Source organism: Melanerpes formicivorus, unplaced genomic scaffold (assembly GCF_026170545.1).
Source record: "Melanerpes formicivorus ecotype bairdi unplaced genomic scaffold, bMelFor1.0.p_v2 SCAF_7, whole genome shotgun sequence".
In the NCBI taxonomy this organism is placed as follows: Eukaryota; Metazoa; Chordata; class Aves; order Piciformes; family Picidae; genus Melanerpes; species Melanerpes formicivorus.
Genome location: NW_027142359.1, coordinates 23,592,557 through 23,614,778, shown reverse-complemented (window position 1 = coordinate 23,614,778; position 22,222 = coordinate 23,592,557). Strand labels below are relative to the sequence as shown.

The window sequence follows — 22,222 nt, the reverse complement described above, 5'->3', positions numbered from 1 at the left end:
CCTTAATTCTGCAGAAGCAGGCAGTTAAGCACGAGCCTATGAGAATTTTACAAGCAAAATCTGCAGACTATAATCCAGCAATTTGTCACCTGTGAGAGGGGCTTTGCATCAGCTGGAAAGGTGCTTGCTCAGAATGGGAAATCTCAACAAGCAACATTATCATGTTTCAATCTGAAATCAGAACAGCATACAGCAAGGCAAAGAAACAGGCTTAAAGAAAGGATAAAGACAACAGCACTAAAGAAGAATGAAAGGGGTTTTCTTTGATTTTGTAATTTTATTTTTTTTAAACCAGCTCAAACCATTGCAAGAAGAAATTTCAAAGAGAACTACCATCTATTAATCTATCCCAGAATTGGCCATCATCTGTTTCTCAGCATAACCACTGCCTTTCGGTTAAATTAAAATGAAATTAGATCACATCCTGGGCTGCATCAACAGAAGCATGGACAGCAGGTAAAGAGAGGTGATTTTGCCACTCTGCTCTGGTGAGACCTCAGCTGGAGTATTGTATCCAGCTCTGGGGTCCCCAACACAAGAGAGACATGGACCTGCTGGAGCGGGTCCAGAGGAAGGCCCCAAAGATGATCAGAGGGCTGGAGCACCTCTTCTATGAAGACATGTTGAAGGAATTGGGGCTGTTCAGCCTGGAGAAGAGAAGGCTCCAGGGAGACACCTTAGACCTACATTTCAGTATCTGAAGGGGACCTACAGGAAGGCTGGGGAAGGACTGTTCAAAGGGCTTGTAGTGACAGGACAAGGGGCAATGGTTTGAAACTGGAGCAGGGTAGATTTAGGCTGGACATCAGGAGGACATTCTCTACAATGAGAGTGGTGAAATACTGGAAGAGGCTGCCCAGGAATGGCTGAGGCCTCATTCCTGGAGACACTCAAGATCAGACTCGATGTGGCCCTGGGCAGCCTGATCTAGTTAGAGGATGCCCCTGCAGACTGCAGGGGGATTGGATGACTTTTAAGGGTCCCTTCCAACCCAGCACAATCTGTGTATCTGAAATAGAACCACGATACAAGCTGTATATTTGTGTATGCATATATTTTGCACACCAATGACAATGCATTTTCTTTCTAGTTTTAGGCTTGTTTTTTCTGCATAACAATGACTATCACTCTTGTATTTGAACTATCTCAGAGGTATCTATTCAGAGACACTCAGGGTGACAACCAACAGGATTCAAATGCTGCTCTGTGTACTGTCCTTGCACTAATGTAAGTGTCAGGCCTCAGAATTAAAGTCCTTTAACTAATTTTGATTAGCCTAAAAGGACACTTCAATGCTGAAAGTTCTTTCTGAAGTTTCTGTTGCACTTCAAACCAATCAGAGTCTAGTTCTCATTCCTTCTGGATTTCCTAGTTAAGAAGAGTAAGGGAGCCAGGAAATCCAATAATATTTGTCACAACTTCTTCTGTACCTGGAGAACGTGCAGAGTATCTAATTTCTGTTAGGCACATGATGTATATTTAATCATAGTGTAGTTCGGCCTAGAAAGGACCTTAAAGATCATCTAGTCCTATCCACCCTGCCATGGGCAGGGACGTCTCCTCCTAGACCAGGAAACCTCTCCTACCCAAAGATCCTGTTCCTAAACCACTGGCAAATATTGAATTCCCACTTGCACTGCGTAGGATGCTTCATTAATGACACTGGTTGCATCCCAATTTCGCCAGTAGCTGTCGATTCCAGACAACTAATGCTTCTCCCTTATTTCAAAAGACTCTTTTGAAGAATGGTAACCTACTGTACAGATCAAAAGTAGGGAGATACCCTCTCTACCTATCATACATTTTGACATTTGCATGTCAATGTACCACCTATTAAATTCTAACACACTTCATCATCTTATAAACCAAGGAAGAGATGTAGGGTTTCACACACAATGCTTTCAATGTCTGCAAGGAATTCAATCCTTCTTCCTGGAAGCAGGAAAAAGAACTTGTCCTGAAACACATGCAACTATAAACAGTTCTCAAAGAGCTCTCTCAGGACAGAAGAAAGTACTGAAGGTAAGTGGAATTTGGAAGAGGAGGAAGCATCTTCTGACATAATGGTTAGACATGCAGTGAACCTTCTAACTGGGGGGTGTCTGGGCCAGTCAGCCCTCATTAGGACAGGGATGAAAAGTCTCTGCTTTGTCTCAGAAGTCCACACAATAATTCTGAAGAGTGTTACCATGAGCTTAAGCCTGAGGTAAAAATACTCAGTTCACCCTTTTGTCCAAGGCTTTTCCATATAACTTCTTAGCTTTGAGAAATAACCTGAACTTGATTAATTCCAGAAGCAGGGAAGGCAAAGGAAGAAAACCTTTTGAATGTTGCAGGTTGCATATCAAAGTACATGTAAGTTAGAGATTTTCCTACTGACCCCATTTTTTTACTAAGCTCATGGAGAATGTTCTTACTGCTTACATAATGGAATCATGAGTGCATTACCTCATATAATCATATTTATAGCATGAACTATCAAAGAGTTCACCTTTGGCACAGAGTGGTACTCAAAGATTTCTTTCAAAAAGCAATACACAACCTCACCAAATTCAAGCAGAGTACAAGGTTTGTGCTCACAGCTCCCAAGTACAAGGAAAAAGTTCTTTCACAAAAATTTCTGCAAAACATGTCCTCAAAGCATTGTAGGGAGAAGTCATCCATAGCAACTCTGATGGATTACCTGAGCTAGAGAAGTGAGCTATGCAGTGTAACGTGCATCTTACTCATCTATGGGAAGATGAAAATTGTACCTTTTACTGCACTGAACTACAGCTGTTAGTCTTTTACCACATTCTCAAATACAACATGGGAAAGGACTGAAGTGGCCAGTGTCACCTGAGTGTTTGCAGGTATTGGATAAGGAGCAAGATTTAATCCTGGACCACCAAGTCAGACATTAGCAAGGGGCATTTTTGTGTTTGCCCATGTAACAAGGGCAAGTAACAATGAATTGAAGATCAGATGAGAAAGACCACAACAGGTAAAAATGGTAGTTACAAGAACAAAGGAACCAGGAATGGGTGAAATCTCAGTGAAAGTGAAAATGTGACTAGCATACACAGGATAAACAAAATATAAGAACAGAAGTAACAGTGTGGGTTTAATAGTACTCTGGTTGAGCTGTTCAGAAGAACATGTGCAATGAGTACATACCTAATTAGACAAAAGCCATATTAATTACTAGTGAGTAGAAGGCACTTAAGTGCTGCTGTAACAGGTGCAGTGAACTTACTACAGTTTATTAATATTCTTACACACAGCAGATCTCTAGGTCACTAAAATAAAGCACCATTTTCACACTCTTTAAGTGGCAGTTTTTCCTACCTTTCGAATGCTGGCCAGGACGTCTCTTCACTGAGTTCAGAACCATCACTGCTACCTTTAAAAAAGATAACAACATATGATACTTTATTTCATCACCTAAAATCTGTCTACTTCAATTATGTTTCTCTTCAGAATATTTAAGACCAAATGTGTTGAAAAATGCTTCACTAAAATACTACAATGGGAATACTTCGAGAACACTTTGCTTCAGAAATTTCACATCAAGGGAGGCAGAGGTTTGAAGGAACAATGTCTAGGTACACACTAAGAAGTTCAAGGTGTGCTAATAAATGGAAGAAGCAGTTTCAAAGTTTAAAAAAACATTCTAAACATAGATTTGTCTGATTAACACAAGAAGCATTTAAAAAGAAAGGTCACTTCTTTCATTCCTTATGCAGTCATATATGGTGATGACACAGAGGTGCAAATCTGCAGCAGTGCAAACTCGCTGCTGAATCTCCAATACATTAGAAGGCTTTGTTGATCTGAGAAGGCTTAAACAACCTTTTAAAGTTGTGTCCCATCTACTGTATCAGATCACAACAGTGTTCATTTTTTTCCTTCTGTGCTTCACAAAGTAACTCCATGTTACTTTAAGTATTTTATTTTAAACACTCAAAGTAGAGGAAAACCACAGAATCCAAATATCTGATACATCCACTCATGGCAGACCAATAAAAACATAAACTTTACAATTCCAGTGAATCCCACCCGTCTGAAAGCTGGGATTAAAATACAGACACAAGGTAGTGTCATCTGCAGTTTTGTTAAAATTCAGTAAATGTGTATCAGTATGGAAATACTGTTAACAGTACTCAATACCTTCAGTACTGTACCATAAACAATGTTTAGGTTCTTGCCAGCTCTTCACCAACCTGCTCCTGTCCTTGCCTTCTACTTCAAGCCTCACTTTCAGCCTGATTCAATGTCAGTCACTGCTAAAAGCCCACCTTCTGGCACACTAACTTGGGACAGTTTGCTCTGCCTCTTGAATACCCATACCTGAAAGACAGACTTGATTTATGATGATTTTCAGACAAACAAACAAAGCCAAATCACATCTGAATCCATGCACCCTACATAAGGATTCCCACTGAGAAATAAAGGCTGAAAATGGGAACCAGTTCCCTGTAATTTTACACAGAACATCAGCAGGGAACAGTGGTGCCCTGGAGATTAAAGCTTCGTTGTACAAAGGTACATACAGAGCAGGGTGACAGCCAACAGCCATGACAATCTCAGCATGGATTGCCTGTATTTGCCAGGCAATTCAACTTAGATGCCTCTTCTCCAAACATCAGCTTAAAATCCTCTATTTATGTCATCTCTGAGGGGTACCAGATAATTTGATCTTTGCTTATCCTCAACTTTTCCTAAAGGAAGGTCCTAACCTGGTTCACATTAACATTACAGTAACAGGGACTTGTGTAGTGGAAGTTGCTAAGAGACATAGAAAATTGATGTTCCAGTGGAGTTACTGGCTCCTAAGATAAGCAAAAAGGTCTGCAAGAAGGGGAATACAACACTCAACAGGTGACTGTTTTCTAGAAATGCCTTTTAAGATTCCAGCACTTACATGCCCAGATCATTGATCTTTAAGCATTCAACTGCTTATGAGGTTACAGCAGCATATAGCTTGTCCATAAAAGAAAAGTAGTGTTATTTACACTGCTGTGACTTATACTTCCTCTGGAGCTGTGAGGGCAATGTATCAAAGAGCCACAGTTACTACAGTTGAGTAAGTGTTCTTACTTCAAGTAAGAACAAATTTAATCTATCAGCAAACATTCTGATGCCACAAGGCAAGTGAGTAAAAAGTGACTATAATCACAAGTTCTTTTCAGCGCAGCATACATCTGAGTTGCACCATGGAAAAGTAAGAGGATGTGTGGACTGAACTTCATGTTGTTCTTCATCCTTTTATACAGGAATACCAACAGCTAGATCATGAAGTATCCCAGGCAAAACTGGAGTAACCAGTTGGAGTACCCTACAGAGTTGGAGTAACACAGAGCCTGCTGTTATAGTAGAAGTCTTTGCAAAATCACAAATAAAAGCTTATAATTTCCTGGAAGAAACAACTTGCACTTTAATACTTCAAGCAAATTCTACATCCATATCACAGTGAAAAGCTCAGTGATACATTTAATCCAAACACAAACACAGCTGTGCTGTCTGTAAGGCAAAATACAAAGTCTCTTCAAATAAACAAGTAACAAAGTTTGGGGATGAAGAGATGGAATCAGATGTAACAGACTGCAGAGTCAACTTTAAGCAGGTAGGACCTCCCAGTTGACTGTCTTTAAGAAAGAGCTTCAAGTACTGTAATCCTTTTAGCAGGAGGAATGACAATTACGAAAGAGGGCTTCAAGTGTGGTGACTTCTCAAGAAAGGGAATCCAGTATCCTGGACTATTGTGAAGACAAGAGTGTATTTCTTGAACCATCTAAACACCGAGGAGCAGAGATGAGGGAACAGCATGAACAGGAAGAGAGTAATTGGTGCTACTGCTGGGTACTCTTCCCAGCAAATGTAATCACCCGGTATGGCAGGACCTGGACTGTTTCTAAGAAGGCCTGGTCCAGACCTGCTCAAACACAGAGATTCTCCTGCTTGTTTCTATAAGCAACTTACTAATTTTGTACTAATTCTGGCTTGAAGGGAGGTCACCTGGTCCAACATTCTAGTCAAATTTAACTTGATGCTCGGACTTGTGTTCAAGGAGGCAGTCTACAGTCTCTTTCTCGGAGTAATCGCTTACTGTGCTTCACAGCCTGCATGTGAAAACAGTTTTTCCCTGCACCTAATTGAAACTTTCCTTATTGCTACTTGGAGCAGTCAGTCCCACAAAATGGTGCAGTAATTCCTGCTTACCCTAGGTACCCAGCCAACCCTTAAGTTATTAGGGGCACTCAGAATCTTATTTATTTCGTTATTACTGCATAGATTTAGCTTCATATTAACAAGCAGTGCAACTTCAATATGACAGCTCTACTTGATTGAGGCCCATGAGATAAAAAGACCACATAATTAGAGCCCCCTTGCAATAGGGTGTTATGAAGGAATTTTTTTGGTATATTTAAAGTAGGATGACACATGAAAATTTTATCTGAAATGACATTTTGATGGCAACTACATCAGCTTTGCTAAAAAAGCTGTTTCAAGCACTAAGTACTCTACAAGAAGATTTAAAAGCCAGTGCTGCTTTTTCAAAACCCTATAGAGCTGAAATGTAGTCTTTCAGACACTAAAAATCCTTGTTACAGTATCAGTACAGATACCAAAGTTAAATGAATTGGGGGAGGGGAGCCCTCATAGAGTTTCATTTAAAATGTTTAATCTATACACAAATTGCCAATTAAACTTTTACAAGCAATGTAAAACTTGGGGGAAAAAAGTGTGCCAAACAGCACATATAGATGATTTAACCTCTATATTTACCTAGGATTTAAACAAAATATTTTTTCAAATAAGAAAATAAAAAATAGAAGAGGTTGAATTTTAGCATTTAAGGAGCTCTCTACCATCCATATTGAATACCTCTAACAGGATTTTTTAGATTCTGAAAAAAACTCTGGGAGGTATTTTCCACAACCAGAGTTTTGATACCGTAAAAGCCCCTTTTCCAAAAAGCATATACATTACATCCCTCCCTCCAAAACAAAACAGAGGTGAAAGGAACTGTTTTTAACCAAACAGAAGTTAGATGTCTAGCCAAATTCTGTTCAAACATGAAGTGCACTATTTGACCATCAGCTTCACTGGAAATACTTCATTCATTCCGTACTCCAAATATATATCACCTTCTTAAACTCTTCTCAAGCACGTACTCTATACTTAAGTTTTTCCAACAACCTTGAGCAGGTCTCCAGGTTAATCTTAATAACAAATTCTAGGTAGTATAAGTCTATTCTATTAAGTAATGTTCTACTGAAATTTGGGGCTTTATGCAAGAAGCCACTTCACACAGCCACTGTCTTCTTAGTTCTGGGACAAAGCAGAGTGAAATAATGGAGTGAGGATAGAATAGAATAGAACCAACCAGGTTGGAAGAGACCTTCAAGATCATCGTGTCCAACCCATCAACCAATCCAACCCACCTAAACAACTAAACCATGGCACCAAGCATCCCATCAAGTCTCCTCCTGTACACCTCCAATGATGGTGACTCCACCACCTCCCCGGGCAGCCCATTCCAATGGGCTTACTCCTTATTGTTAATCAACCTAAAAATCAGAGTTGTGTTTATCCTGATGGGGCTCTGAGCAACCTAATCTAGCTGGAGATGTCTCTGCTCACTGCAGAGGGATTGGATTAGATGACCTCTAGGTTCCTTCCAACCCAATGTATCTGTGATTCTCTGATGTTTGCTACGTAACATGAAGCCTTAGGAGTAACAACAATTGGCAAATGATTTTTTGCTAACCATGCTGATAATTATCTGACAAGTTTCAGGAGGGTTTACAAAGAGCTCTAGAGCTGCAGCTGAATACAGACAGGAATTTTCTGTTTGCATTTGTAGATGTGCCTACACATATGGCTATGCTACAGCCACACAAACAGCACGAGGCTAGGTTCCTAGTTAGGTGATAGGCAATGCCTATACCACTGCAGACCCATTTCCCCTGGTCACAGCATCCACTCACTGCTGAAAGTCTGAGGATATTGAACATTTAACACAGGCTTCTTTTATCCAGAAGTTAATCCCCAAAGTTAAACAGGTGTTAATATAAACAAACCAACCCCAAAGAGTTTAAAAAGCATTCAGACGAAAAATTCTTTCCACTTCTCAAATCTGTGACTGACACTCTCTTGGCTCCAGCTCCACAGTGTTTCCAGAGCTCTAGTCACTAGAGCTGGTGACTGACCTGATAGAACTTGAAATTCTAAGGTGAAAACACAAAAAAACCATGGTGAAGAGGCCAGAACTTCAATTGATGTAGCACAATACAGCTCAGCTAACATCATGGAGATGGACTCAAGGCCTTGAAAGCCATATTCTGCCTTGTTGAGTTTATGACCATACTGAAAATATTCATGTTTAACCAGTTCATTACCATTCAACTAATTGACAGGTTTTTAATCTTTGCCTTGCTAGCTAGCCAGGTAAGAATGGTGTGAAGACTGGCAAATGACTCAAGCAATATGAAGCAAGAGAATTGACACAAACTTTTAATAGCATCACTGACAATTAATTTCATCATGAAAAACTAACAAAAGCAAATAACCAAATAGGTAATGATGGGGCATAAGCAGGGGGTTTGCACAACTCTAGCAATTACAAAGCACCCTTATAAGGAGAGACTGAAGGAGCTGGGTCTCTAGCTTGGAGAAGGGGAGACTGAGCACTGAGAGGATGGAGGCAGGCTCCTCCTGGTGATGCCCAGTGGCAGGACAAGAGGAAATGGGTGGAAATTGAGGCAAAAGAAGTTCCTTGTAAACATGTGGAAAAATATTTTCACTGTGAGGGTGACAGAACACTGGAACAGGCTGCCCAGAGGGGTTGTGGACTCTCCTTCTCTGAAGATATTCAAAACCCACCTGGATACATTCCTGTGTGATCTCGTACAGGAGATGCTGCTCTGGCAGGGGGGTTGGACTGGAGGATCTTTCAAGGTCCCTACCAGCCCCTAACATTTCTGTGATTCTGTGATCCACAGTACATGGCTTGGATCAGACAGTAAGGATTAGGGAGTAAATGGGGTGCTAGAACTACTGTATGCCTCCTCTCCTCTTCTGAGTTCCAGGCACCTATATGTGCATTTTTAACCCAAAGTATTATACAGCTTTTGAATTTACTCTATGACTAATAAAGTAGAAGTTCACAATAGCAGGACAGGGTATGCCCATTTAGGGGAAAAGACTGGCATCTACATACTCTTTTAAATGGAATATTAAAAAATAAAATAAAATACATATTTCTTCTGCCTGGTGCCCTACCCAAACTTTGATCTCCTGACGCAGACTGCTGATGACTCAGAATCCTAAACACCTCAACAGCATACTACAGGGGAAGGAATCAAACAAACACTGGCTGTGCAGATTTCTTCCCTACTGTATAGGCTGCCAAAAACCTGCAAGTAAAGGCATACACTGTATAGCTGCAACTATACTTCATTTAAAGAGAAATATAATCCCTTGCAGAATTCAAGTAATTTAAGATGGTGACTTCTAGAGGAATTCATTAAAATGCTGATAGTCTTGTAAGCATGTTATATGCCAGTTTAGGTTTGAAAAGGTACTGGTTCTTACAGAGGCACTTTCTTCCATTAATTCATACTGATTTAAAATACCTTTGACTCCCCAGCATTGATTTCTCTGATTGCATTAGAATAAAGGCTCAAGTTTCACTCAAAGGATTAGAACACACAATTTACTACAAACAGATATTCTGGATTGTCTGCACAAACCAGACACTGTCAGCAGTATTCACCTGTATGTTCATGTATTACCTGTCAAAAGATAACACATGAACAGTCAGCAGAAGTAAAGCAGGGTTTTAAGGACACAAATCACGTAACCTCTTTTCAGTCACCCACCTAAGAATGAGATAAATCACATTCTTGAAGATCTTAATTCTCTATGTGATTATAAAGAGCTTCAAATGCAGCTGTCCAAATTATGAACGTCTGAAACTCAGAAGAGACTATTTCCTCTTGTTACATTCCTGAATTCATGAGAACTTTTCCCATCTGATATTGTATATATGACTGGTCAAGTGTTTCTTCCTTCCAATCAGGATAGCTTTGGCCCTGCTGGAAAGTGATTTCTCACTTTGGTGCAGATAACAAGCACCCACGTTACACAGTAAAATGGCAACAGAACCAGATGTGCATCTCCTTTACTCTAGTAGAATACACAACTGGTTGCTGAACAGTTCCATAGTTCTAGAAACAACAAATGTTTTGACCCAAGCACAAGGAATTAATTTAGCAGGGGTTACATCTTAAATAATTTTTTTTTTTTGATTTATACATTTTTGCAGAATGAGTTTCATGTACAGAGGCAGCCTCCAGACCCTGAAATGAAGGGAAAATATTAATAATAAATAAATACATCTCTGACCAAGGCTGTCATGTTTTACATAGGCCTATTTTCAGGAAATCCTGTGCTTGAGGCACTTTCTGTATTGCTGCTGCTTTAGGAATAGAATAAACCATGTTGGAAGAGACCTTCAAGATCATCGCATCCAACCCACCAACCAGTCCAACCCACTTAAACAACTAACCCATGGCACCAAGCACCCCATCAAGTCTCCTCCTGAACACCTCCAATGATGACGACTCCACCACCTCCCCAGGCAGCCCATTCCAATGGGCAATCACTCCCTCTGTACAGAACTTCTTCCTAACATCCAACCTAAATCATTCACTGCAAACTACAACACCCACTCAGTGTATCCTTAAAGGCCAAAAGAGTAATTATATTGCTGCACAATCTTTGGTATGCTACAGAATCACAGACTAGAATCATTAAGGTTGGAAAAGACTTCCAACATCATCAAGTCCAACCACTAGGCACCCTTCCCAGAATGCATCATCAGTCTTTCCCAGCACAACATGAACAAAATTGTCCATCATCACTTGTGTGTGTGTTTTTAGTTTAGAGATGCACGCACTGCTGGATTAACTGCTCAGTTTTAGTATGCTTACACGCAGCACAGCATTTTATCATGCCAAGAATTTCAAACCTAGCAATGCTCTAACTGATCTCTAACACAGATTGAAAGATTACATCACAGAGATAATTGGAGAAATCCAAGGGGAAAAGTCCTGGTGTACACAGAGTAGTTGCTCTGTTCACCAGTGGAAAAATAGGCAGTACTTTGATGAAACTTCCTAACATAGCCATGAATTCCTTCACTGAACTGTAAATGGGCTACAGTAACCTGGGCACAGCCAGGGCAACTCCAGCATGAGTCCTGATAAAAAAAAAGAAGTAAGAACTCACATGCTCTGATGATTCAGAAAGATGACTGTAACAGTTCAGTGCTGCACACAAACACACTACAGACACTGCTGTTACCTTGCTGCTTGTTTGACATTTGATGCAGAAGCAGATTGTATCAGATTGTCCACTATGAAAGGGTTGGAAAGGTTTGAACACATCTCAGCTCTCCAAACACAAGAGTGACTTTTAAAGTCTTCTTTAAGGTCACATTCAAGGTGCTGGCATAGCAGAAAGACTGCCCATGTTTTGAAGGGGGAAATTTATCCCAAAGGTTAACTCCTATATGGTCTTATATCTAAGAAGTAGTTCTGTTTCCAGAGCAGCAGGTTTAAATCCACATTTATGGGCAAGAGGAGGCATAACACCCCTTTCAGTACACATTCAGAAGAAGTTTTCCTGACCATCTTTTGAAGTTGTGTTGTATAATACTGCAAACCTTCTCTCTGCTCCAGTGACTGTACTATTTCCAAGTACTGAGTAAACAGACTACTTCAAACACGATGGAGGAACTTAGCAGCTTCAATCAACTTCCTGAAATCCTGCTGAAGCAGCAGGACAGAATGCCAGAAAACTTACATTTCCAATAATTCTTCAGTAATAGATACTGAAAGCCTCCAGAACTTAACTCTCTTCCTCCATACTTACTTTTAGCATATCTAGTAATATGTGGTGTCATTCACATTTTCATAATCAAGAAGCAGCAAAAATAACCATGACATTAGATTGTCAAGACAGCGACCAAGCTAAAGCATCCTGAGTATGGGGAAGCTGGAGGTGGAAGGGAGTGGGACAGAGCAAGTTCTAACCACAAATGCTCATCTTACACAAAATGTATGAAGCTGTTTTTTTACAAATGATTTATAAAAAGTGGCACTTTGCTCCAACTTGTGAGGGCAACTACATCAAGTCTATAAAGTCATGTCTGAGCTAAGCTCGAGAACAGCGCTGAAACATTCAGAGATGATACACAACAGGAACATCCTGTGGTCTCCAAAATCTCTAGATGGTGAGTGGTTCTTAACTGCACCTCATGAAAAAATGCTTGTCAGCTCTAGCAAACCTTCCCCAATAGACTCTAATGAAGATAAGTAACTAAAAGGTAAAGAGGATCAACTGCAGAGACGCTTCTTGGATACTTAGCAAATGGCAGGAAAAAGCCTGTCCCAGGAAAAGGGCAATGCTACTTCTAAACCAAAGTGACCAAAGTTTGGTTCTCCTGTACTGCACAACCCCTGAGAATACAAACTGTTTGCACGCAGATGAGAAGCACCATTCCTGCTGGATGAATCTGAAATGGCAAATTTTGCCACAGCAGCAAACCTGTAGCAACAGAGACAGGTAACAGTGGAAGCTTTCTGATGTGACCAGGTTCAAGATACTTTGGTCTAAGCTAGTTTCACTGATCTACTTATTACCATACTATTTTTTTTACATTATTGCCTCCAGGTATTTGACTTTTTCCCTATGAAAGATATATTTAGTGTTTGCTCAGAATATGGCCTTCTCCTCAATAAAATGCATTAAGAGCTCCTGCAAACAACATAATTTGAAACTGTGTGACCTTGTTTCTCTCCATGTAGCCTAAAAAAGCATAACTGTTTTAAAAATAAACTTATCCAAACAAATGTGTAGTGCTACAAAAATCTTTTATTACTATAAATGCATAAAACCTGAACACTGTTGAATTCTATCAAGCTAATGAGAGGTTGAATTTCTCAACGCTGGCTGCAGAAAACTGAATCTGAGAGGCACTTGGCCTGACCTCCCTTCACTTCAAGCATCTGTCCACAATAGGAAAAGAGAGCAACTGCTATCACATGAGAAACTCAGGAAGCAGAGATTCTCAAAAGAAGAATACCTTAAATATTTGAAGATAAATAGTTCACCAAAATGAAGTAGACCCTGACAGTCTGAAGTAAGTAAAAGTTAAATTGATATTGACTCTTGACAAAAGTCAGTAGTTGGAAATGCTGCTCTTAAAGACTGTCAGCAAATTACACGTCTCACTATCAGTTCAATGTTGCATTTTAAAGGAAAATCCTACCACAAGGCATTTCTAACTTGGAATGTTTTGGAGGATGAGGAAGAAAATTAGAAAATGGTGCTCTGCCTTTGCCTCCATCACACTAAGGAAGAGGAAGAGTATCTGAGGTTAAAGGGATGTAAAAAAGTACTTTTTTTATAATATGTCAGTTGATGCTGCCCTCCTTCACGTGCATTTCTCAAATCTGCTGTAAAATAGAACTGGTATTTTAGACCTGGTAACACTGCTTGTACAGTGACCAACTAATTATGCTAGAGTCTTTATTACAAGATCACATACTACACAAGTATGTTTAGAGGTCCTACCTATGGATATTCCACTAGAAAGGGTGGAGCTTTCTGCCTGCCCTCGGGATGGGACGTGAGGCTCCAGGACGCTGTCATCCAGTAGATGCCTTGATCCTGCGTTAGGGAATGTTGCACTTTTGAATTCAGCTGTATTCATTTTGTGTATGAAACTGGAAGTCAAGAAGGATAAAACTGTTAGTGACACTATCTTTGGTAAGTTTCAAATATGGTTGCATTAACATCCCAAAAGACTGTATGCAGTGTGTCCTGAATATCAAGCAAAACCATGGCTCAAGTCATAGGCATTAATCTATAGGAATTGGTTCAGTATCTTAAGGTAGTTCTGTCTTACTATAACACTTACATAACTAAACTTTAGAATTGCATTCTAACTCATTAAATTTACACAATCTAAATTAAGAGATTAGTGAAGAGCTACAATCTCACCTTTAGAAAAGCTGACAAGGGAATTGCTGATACGGTTGTCAAGATACGACTTAGAAGCACGCATATGTATTTGTATATAAAAACAACAGCAACCAAGGTGTATACAAAATCCCAACAACATCTGATTCCATCACTATACAAAATTACATCAGAGTCTGTACAGAAGGTGTCACTATGAAAATATCAATTAAAGATTTCAGTTTAAAAGAATTATACTGGCATGGAGTTGCTGTGATAGTTTCATCACACAAGAAGAGCCTTGTTTGGCTAACTCACTGGCTGTTCTTATCCTGATAGCCACACAGTCTGCTTATTTTGATTAATTCTCTTTGATTGGGATTGCCATAACTACCACTGAAGTTCTGAGCTTACCCTCCTGCCACAAATTGATCTCTAAGTGAGGTACTGTGCACAAACCATGTTACATTTTAAAAGCAAAGCTTTTGTACATAAAGATGATGCATCACAAAGCTGAGGGTTTTCAGGTTAAATAAAATGCTGACTTGTATCCTAGACTGTGACATTTCCTGTGCCCATGTGGTATCAGGTTCCTAGGTGAAGGAGGCGTTGGTGGTAGCAAGGCTCCTTCTGCTGCAGCATTTTTCCGTCCACTTTGTGGAGAAGCTCCAACTTCAGAGCCTGGGAACAGAAGAAACATTACTCCTGAGTAGCTTTAGTACTACTGTCAGGATTACTTCTCAGAAAATTGTGGAAGAGCTGCACAGAAGTTCCTAAACTCACTTTGTAAGGGACAGACTGTAATAAGACACACTAGTATACCGGTAATTAAAACTGTTGTACTTTAGGTTCTTTGCACAGCATCAAAAATAAACTCCTATTTTAAAAAAAACACCCAAAACACAAAACAACTTTGTAATTAACTGGTCTCAGTCCTAAAGGTTCCTGAATTAGCTACAATGGCATTAAACAGGTCCCACTGATTTTACATTTTGAAACTCCTGCCTTTTGGCATTGATCAAAAATAATGTACATTTTTGGAAGCTTATTGTACCATGGAAAGCTCAGAAGAAGGCTCTTCTGTCTAGACACAACAAAGAATGAATACTTAATAGCTCTTCACCCCATATGACACTAACAAGCTAGTGCCACAATACATACAAGAACCTAAAAACCGTACTCAATTCCTTGAAAGAATTCCTTTACAGATCATCTTTAGACTTTCTATTCCAAATACACAGTGTTTATACTTCACACTTCTTTATGAACCTCAGGCAAATACTTTCCACCTTCGTGACTCAAAAATAATGCATCTGACAACCCACATTTGTAAGCACTTACCTACTAAATCTTCTCTGGAAGCAGCAGAGTGGGGGGTGCTGGTCCCTGGTTCTATCTTTAATGAAAGTCTGCATTAAAGAAACATGAGAAGTTACTGTATCAGGAAAGAGAAGCACAGAAAAATAAGTTTTGGAAAGATTACTTCTGTACATTTACAGCTGAAAGCTGCCTCTTTCTGTGATTGCAAGAAATGCTATAAACCCATGCACACATTATCTCCAAATGTTCTTTTTTTCTATATTTTGGCTGGAAATAACCCTTGTACTGCAACAGGGAATAATGCATTTCATTAGTTTATTGCTTTGGTTCGTGTAGACCAGGGGAGGCGTGCAACACTATGGTTGAAGGAGGACCAGAGTCAAGAGCAAACATTGACTCTGGTACATCCCTGAAGCCTCTTATGCAACAGAAGCCTGATTCAGCTGGCACAGGCAGCCACAAGCCACCAAAGCTCCACCAGTTGCTATCCTCCCCGAGCAAAGCTCCAGGTGAGAAGTTAGGAAGGTGTGACAAAGTCAAGCTGCAGAAGGAGCAGGTGGTGAAGACATTGCTTTATGTTGGCACCAACCAACCCACAGTGACAACGGAGCCACACACAAACCAGGACTTCCACAGCCCTGGGACTGTTGAGCAGATACATGAAATTCAGTGATGATACTACTACTCTAGCATAAAAACTAGGAAGAATAAAATGTATGCAGCTGCACCCCTCCCACCTTGGCTATACTGCTTCTACTAACTACATTCCATATTTTAAATTTTCCTACAAAAGTGCTCTACTGTGCCAAGCCTTTTGTCTTTACTGGTCTAAAAGCCAAAATTATTCTTCTGGCATTTTGGAAAATCCATTATCAACTCGACTGCACCCATAATTCAAGCCTCTTCCAGAGCAGGCATTTTTTTCATGCCATTTCCAACAGAACAACGAAGAAGGCAGACTCCAGAAGCAGAAAATTCCAGGAAGATCAAGCGTATCTTGTCCGTGGTTTGCAGAAGTGGAATCTTTGAATTGATCAGGATTGGAAAAACATCTACTTAATTTTGGGGAGGAAAAATTTGAAATGTGACAGCTTCTCCTTCTTTCCCATCCCCAGGCAATTTAGCAACAATTCATCACAATTAGAAAATATAAATCTTTTAGAATAAAATCACAGTATCACTAAGGTTGGAAGAGACCTAAAAGATCATCAAGTCCATCCTGTCATCACAGACATCATGACTAGACCATGGCACCAAGTGCCACGTCCAATCCCCTCTTGAACACCTCCAGGAACAGTGACTCCACCACCTCCCTGGGCAGCACATTCCAATGGCAAACGACTCTCTCAGTGAAGAACTTTCTCCTCACCTTGAGGCTAAACTTCCCCTGGTGCAGCTTGAGACTGTGTCCTCTTGTTCTGGTGCTGGTTGCTTGAGAGAAGAGACCAACTCCCTCCTGGTTACAACCACCCTTCAGGTAGTTGTAGACAGCAATGAGGTCTCCCCTGAGCCTCCTCTTCTCCAGGCTAAACAACCCCAGCTCCCTCAGCCTCTCCTCGTAGGGCTTGTGCTCAAGGCCTCTCCCCAGCCTTGTCGCCCTTCTCTGGACACGTTCAAGTGTCTCAATATCCTTCTTAAACTGAGGGGCCCAGAACTGGACACAGTACTTAAGGTGTGACCTAACCAGTGCAGAGTACAGGGGAAAAAAAAAAATTATTCAAGTTACAATGGCTGTTCTCTAAATTCAGCCTTTTTGCAGATACTTTAGTGGATAAAAAGTAGTTAAATATAGTAAGAATAGTTCTTCAAAAGAACACTCCTTCCCTGTTTTGGAGACATACAAATCCTGTGGGTGTATAAAGATGCTTTGTGAATAGCAGTCATGTTTCTGCATGAAGTGCAGTTGTCTGCGTTCATTTCCCTGCTCTCAAAATGTAACTTGTGAAAGATGAAGCAATGAAATTCCCACTAGCAGTAAATCCTACCTAGTGAAGGCTGAGGAACATGGAGTGTGGAATTCATGAGACCAGTATGCCACTAAGAAGCAGACGGTGCAGTTGAGAAACTTGGGTTTGATGGTAGCTTTATTTCTTTCAAATATCTGACCAGAGAGCTTCCCTCTCAAGTGACAGGCAAGCAGTACTTTCAAAACCAGGTACAGAAGACTTCAGCAGAAAGGGAAATCAGATACTTGCATACAGACATGAAGGGAACAACTGACAGATTTCAGAAGGGAAGCCAAGTGTCTGAGTCCTCAGTAACTGTTCTTTGACATAAACTGAAGGGTCCCTATTTGCTGCCTGTTAATAAATCCAGGTTAGAGGTATAAAATATCTGTTCCTCCAGTGAGCATACCCCTCCCACCATTCCAAGGTAGCTACACAAGCAACCAATTCAACACAACCGAGGTGACAACCTTCCCAGGCAGGCAGGATGGGAATGGGTGGGGAACCTCCTCAAGCAGATCAGCCAATATACAAAAACTTTCTTCATATGCAACAGATTTGCTTTAGTTTTTTTCCTATCCTCAGGGCTTGTTCCTGTCTCTTGCCAGAGATTTCCACCCCCCACTTTTGCTGGATGCCAAATCAATTAATACAGGAATAATATTTTAATTAAGGAAGTAGAAATCTCTGTTTTGGGTGGCATGCTGGGAGGAATAGGTGGAGGAAACAGATGGACAACATCTTGCCTCTCAAAAATCAAATGCATACATTTTAACCTAGACTACAGAACCAAGGCAAAGAGATAAAATGGAAATGAAATACAAACTTTAAGTCAGACTTAAGTAAGAACGTGGGACTGGATGACTTTGTTCTGATGAAAGATGACATAAATCACCTCCAATTATGACTTCCATCTTACTAACTGAACATACATGTGAACCAGAAGAACAGAGTCTTCAATAAGTGAATACTTAGAGACCTGCAGATCAAATTTACAGACCAGGCCTAAAATCTAGGGCTCGATGAAGTCAGACACAAGGAAGGAAAGAGATGTGCCATCCACCACACTGAAAATGGTCTTGAGCACAGAATTGTGCTGTAACCTCACAACTTGGAAATAGGGCATCTGAGACACACAGTCCCCTGATAGAAGAGAAATCTTAAAAGTGACAGGCTTTGTGTTCTACAAGTTATTTTGTAAGGGGTTACAATCAGTTAAAGTATTACATACTTACTTGTAATTGTCGTCTTCTACAAACTTTTGTAGTTCTTCTATGTACTGAACTGAGTTCAGGTATTTTTGGACATGAGGCAACAAAGGAATATCTGGAGAACAGATGATATCCATTATCATTGTAGCATTTACTTTCCAGAAACTATTTAAACACAATCAGATCTCTTGCCTTTTTATGTGAGATGGAGGTACAAACTGTAGTCCCTGCTGATGTGGAAACGTTTCCGCTTCACAGCAATTCTCACATGTTGGGCTGACATTCCCTGCATCCTTAAAGCCAGGTATGGACCCCCCAAGAACTGCTCAGCTTATCACAGTACACACGAGGGAAAAGCAGAAGTGTGCCCTTGGCCAAAGTGAAGGCCCAGACTTGGAACCTGGAGGGTTCTGAGGACTGCTTCACAGACCACATTCTCCTTATATTGAGTTTACAGAGAAGCCACAATCTTGTGCTAATTCATATTCCACCATCATAAACGCAGACTTACAACTTTACTAGAACTTGAAGAGGCTTGTGAGGGAGACCACCGTTGAAGAAAATATACATTATCTGATCTATGAATGGAAATGTAAGTGTCCAGCAGACAGTAAAAGCACTGCTCCAAATTAATCCTGCTATTTTTAGAGTTCAAAGTCATAACATTATGAGACATGGGGATAGAAGTTTATAACATACTAGTAAAGCTACGCTTGAGTACAGCATACGCCACACTTCATCAGAAAATATCATAGTATCAGTCAGGGTTGGAAGGGACCACAAGGATCATCTAGTTCCAATCCCCCTGCCATGGGCAGGGACACCCCACACTAGAGCAGCCTGGCCAGAGACTCATCCAGCCTGGTCTTAAACACCTCCAGGGATGGGGCCTCAACCATCTCCCTGGACAACCCATTCCAGGCCTTCACCACTCTCATGGGGAAGAACTTCCTCCTCACATCCAGCCTGAATCTCCCCACCTCCAGCTTCATTCCATTCCCCCTAGTCCTATCACTACCTGATATCCTGAGCAATCCCTCCCCAGCCCTCCTGTAGGCCCCCTTCAGATACTGGAAGGCCACATATGTACTGCAATAATGTGTGTGATGTAAGAAAAGGGCAATTTCACCCTGTCTACCCTACTTAGATTTTATCTAAGAGGGTGAGGAAGAGCACCAGTGCCGTTCAAATGGGTTGGGCCTTACTTATGTTGCATTCCAGAAAACAGACACTAAAGCTTTTAAGGTCGTTCTCTTTAATCCCGCAACGTTAACACACTTACCATATTCACATGACTGCTGTAAATCTGAGATAATTCGAAGGATATTGTTCATTAAATTTGTTCTTTGCTCACTTTCCAGAATGCTCCCCGTTGATGGGTAGGCAGAGTCAATATACGTTAAGTCTGACAGATAAATACCTGAACAAAACAAAAGGTTTCTTTACTTAGTGACTCACATTTAGCAGAAACACCACCTCACAAACAATACATTGAAACATTTTTGCTGTCATTGACTAAAGTGTATGCAGGCTGATAGCAGTATTGCCTCAGAACAGTATTTTGGATGTACCTGAGAAATCATTTTGACAAGACCTCTGAGAGTTTTCAGACCTCAGACTCAAACAGTAATAATGCTTAGACTTACAGCAAAGTACATCAGCATGCCGCCCTTATGTGGGATTCAATCTGCACCCTCCTCAAACACTTCATCTTTACTTTTGTCAGTCTTATCTCAGCTCTATTTGCAGATGCTGAGGGCACAAGTACAGCTAGGTTTCCATGTGCAAGATTTCACTCTCTGCACAGCAAATCACAGAGGGGATCCCTTCCTGCATCACATCAGGCAACATCACATCAAGCTGACTTTGTCTTGAGCAGTGTTATTATTTCTAAATCTGAAAGTAATTACCAGGATATGCACAACTACTCATGAACCTAATCTTCTGCCAAATCACCAATTCCCTTGACAAATGTGAAGAGTATTAAACACACTATGATCAAAATTACCCATGATTTTGGGAAGTATACTACTTCATTAATCCAATTAAAAAAACAACAGAAGGAAAAAATCATATTATCTGTATCTCTTCAAGAGGAATAGAAACTCAAACTTGCAGAAATATGGGAAGTTAACTAAGTGCACTCAGACTTAAACATGGTATGAATCCTGCACTGAATACTAATCACAACAGCCTTACAGGAAACTCTCTTCTAAATCTTCTACCTGCTTTCTTCTCCACCCACATGGTAAGCTTACTATTCTTCCAATCTTGTGATCATGTAGACAGGAAAATCATCCTCCATACCTACTAACTCTATCAAAACCCCACTCATTTTAATTCTAAATGCAACTCACTTTCTTTCACTTCGCCCAAAGACTAATCCTTTTTGTGTCATGAAACATATCCTGACCAACCCTCCTCTTAAAATGAGTTGCTCTTCATCCCCTGAACCTTCCACAAGATATTCAACTTTAGAAAAAAAAATAAGCAAAAAACCAAGCAAAAAACCCAACCCATCCAACAAACAATACCCAACTAACCAATCTAAAAACCAACCCAACCCACCCAAACCAACCAACCAACAACCACCACCTCCATAAATCCCCACCAACTTCATAGTTCAAGAAAATCCTTTCAGTGACAGGGAATTTCTAGAAGTATAATTTGCTTCACCTTTCAGCCTTGTGCAACCATAACAAGAAGTTTGGCTTTACAGGTGTAAGACTATTAATACAACCTCACAAGAGCAGCAGTTGTGTTTGTACAGCACCTAACCAGTACGGTCCTCAAATGTGAGTTGGGAAACTCTGGGCACCGCTCCAACATCAACACGTACACGCGTGTGTGCGCACACACGCAGAAACAAATTAAAATACTTGTGGTTGAAAGGTGACATATAAAAAAGTGAATTATAAAGAGTATTACACATGACCTGATACACTACTAAATGTCTCCATTTTGTTGTTCTGCTAGAATCAGTATTTAAACAACAGAAAGGATAACCAGAGCATCAGTCACATTCTATTGCTATGCTATCTAGACAGCAGACGCTGTCCCAAACCTAATTTTTCCAAGCAATGTCCAAACAGGCCTTAAAAATCCCAAGCCTGCTCAGTCACCCACAGAAAGAAGTACATCATGCTTGCTAATTATAATTAGGGGGATACACTACAAAAAAGCACCTGCAATACTATGCAGGATTTTATAAACCACTGTATTTGTAGGATTGTCTTTCTGAATAACCTGATCAATTAAACACTGATAATTTTTTTCTTTAGCTGAATCAAGAACTCTTTGTCTAGAGAACTGTTCTCTTACTTAATGCATTTCTCTGGTCTAAAATAATTTTGAAAGCCTACTAGGGTAATTCTTTTGAATGCAATTGGCACATCCTTTGTGTAGAAGCCAGAGAGATCAATGAAAGCCAACTGATTGCACTTAAATGCTGACTATTGACAGAACTAAAACCACTGTTCTTCACAGAGCATAATCTCAGTGGCTTTTGCTACTTCTAACACCAGTCAGATGTTAGCAAATATTCTGATACCTACCCAAAACTGTCACACACAGAGTTTTAACATTTTCCACATGTATTGGCGACTTCATATGGTTAACAACTGGAACTGTTTCTTATTAAGTGAATGTCAAGAATTGAATGCGACATTCTGTTGAACATTCTTCTAGACTATAAATGGTTCATTTTTCCTGTTGTATCCAGCCAGGCTGCCC

General features: G+C 40.3%; 1 protein-coding gene across 7 annotated transcripts in view; it reads right to left on the bottom strand.

The window, feature by feature from the left end:
• Positions 1-22,222, bottom strand: part of RALGPS2 (Ral GEF with PH domain and SH3 binding motif 2) — a 125,882-nt gene that overhangs the window by 22,258 nt on the left and 81,402 nt on the right. For all 7 annotated transcript variants that reach the window (XM_068141409.1, XM_068141407.1, XM_068141410.1 and 4 more), the window contains 6 exons: positions 19,773-19,910; positions 18,515-18,605; positions 15,355-15,422; positions 14,559-14,694; positions 13,627-13,778; positions 3,328-3,382 (listed from right to left, as the gene is read on the bottom strand). In XM_068141409.1, coding sequence (XP_067997510.1) covers positions 3,328-3,382; positions 13,627-13,778; positions 14,559-14,694; positions 15,355-15,422; positions 18,515-18,605; positions 19,773-19,910 — 640 coding nt within the window. The remainder of the gene's footprint in view (positions 1-3,327; positions 3,383-13,626; positions 13,779-14,558; positions 14,695-15,354; positions 15,423-18,514; positions 18,606-19,772; positions 19,911-22,222) is intronic.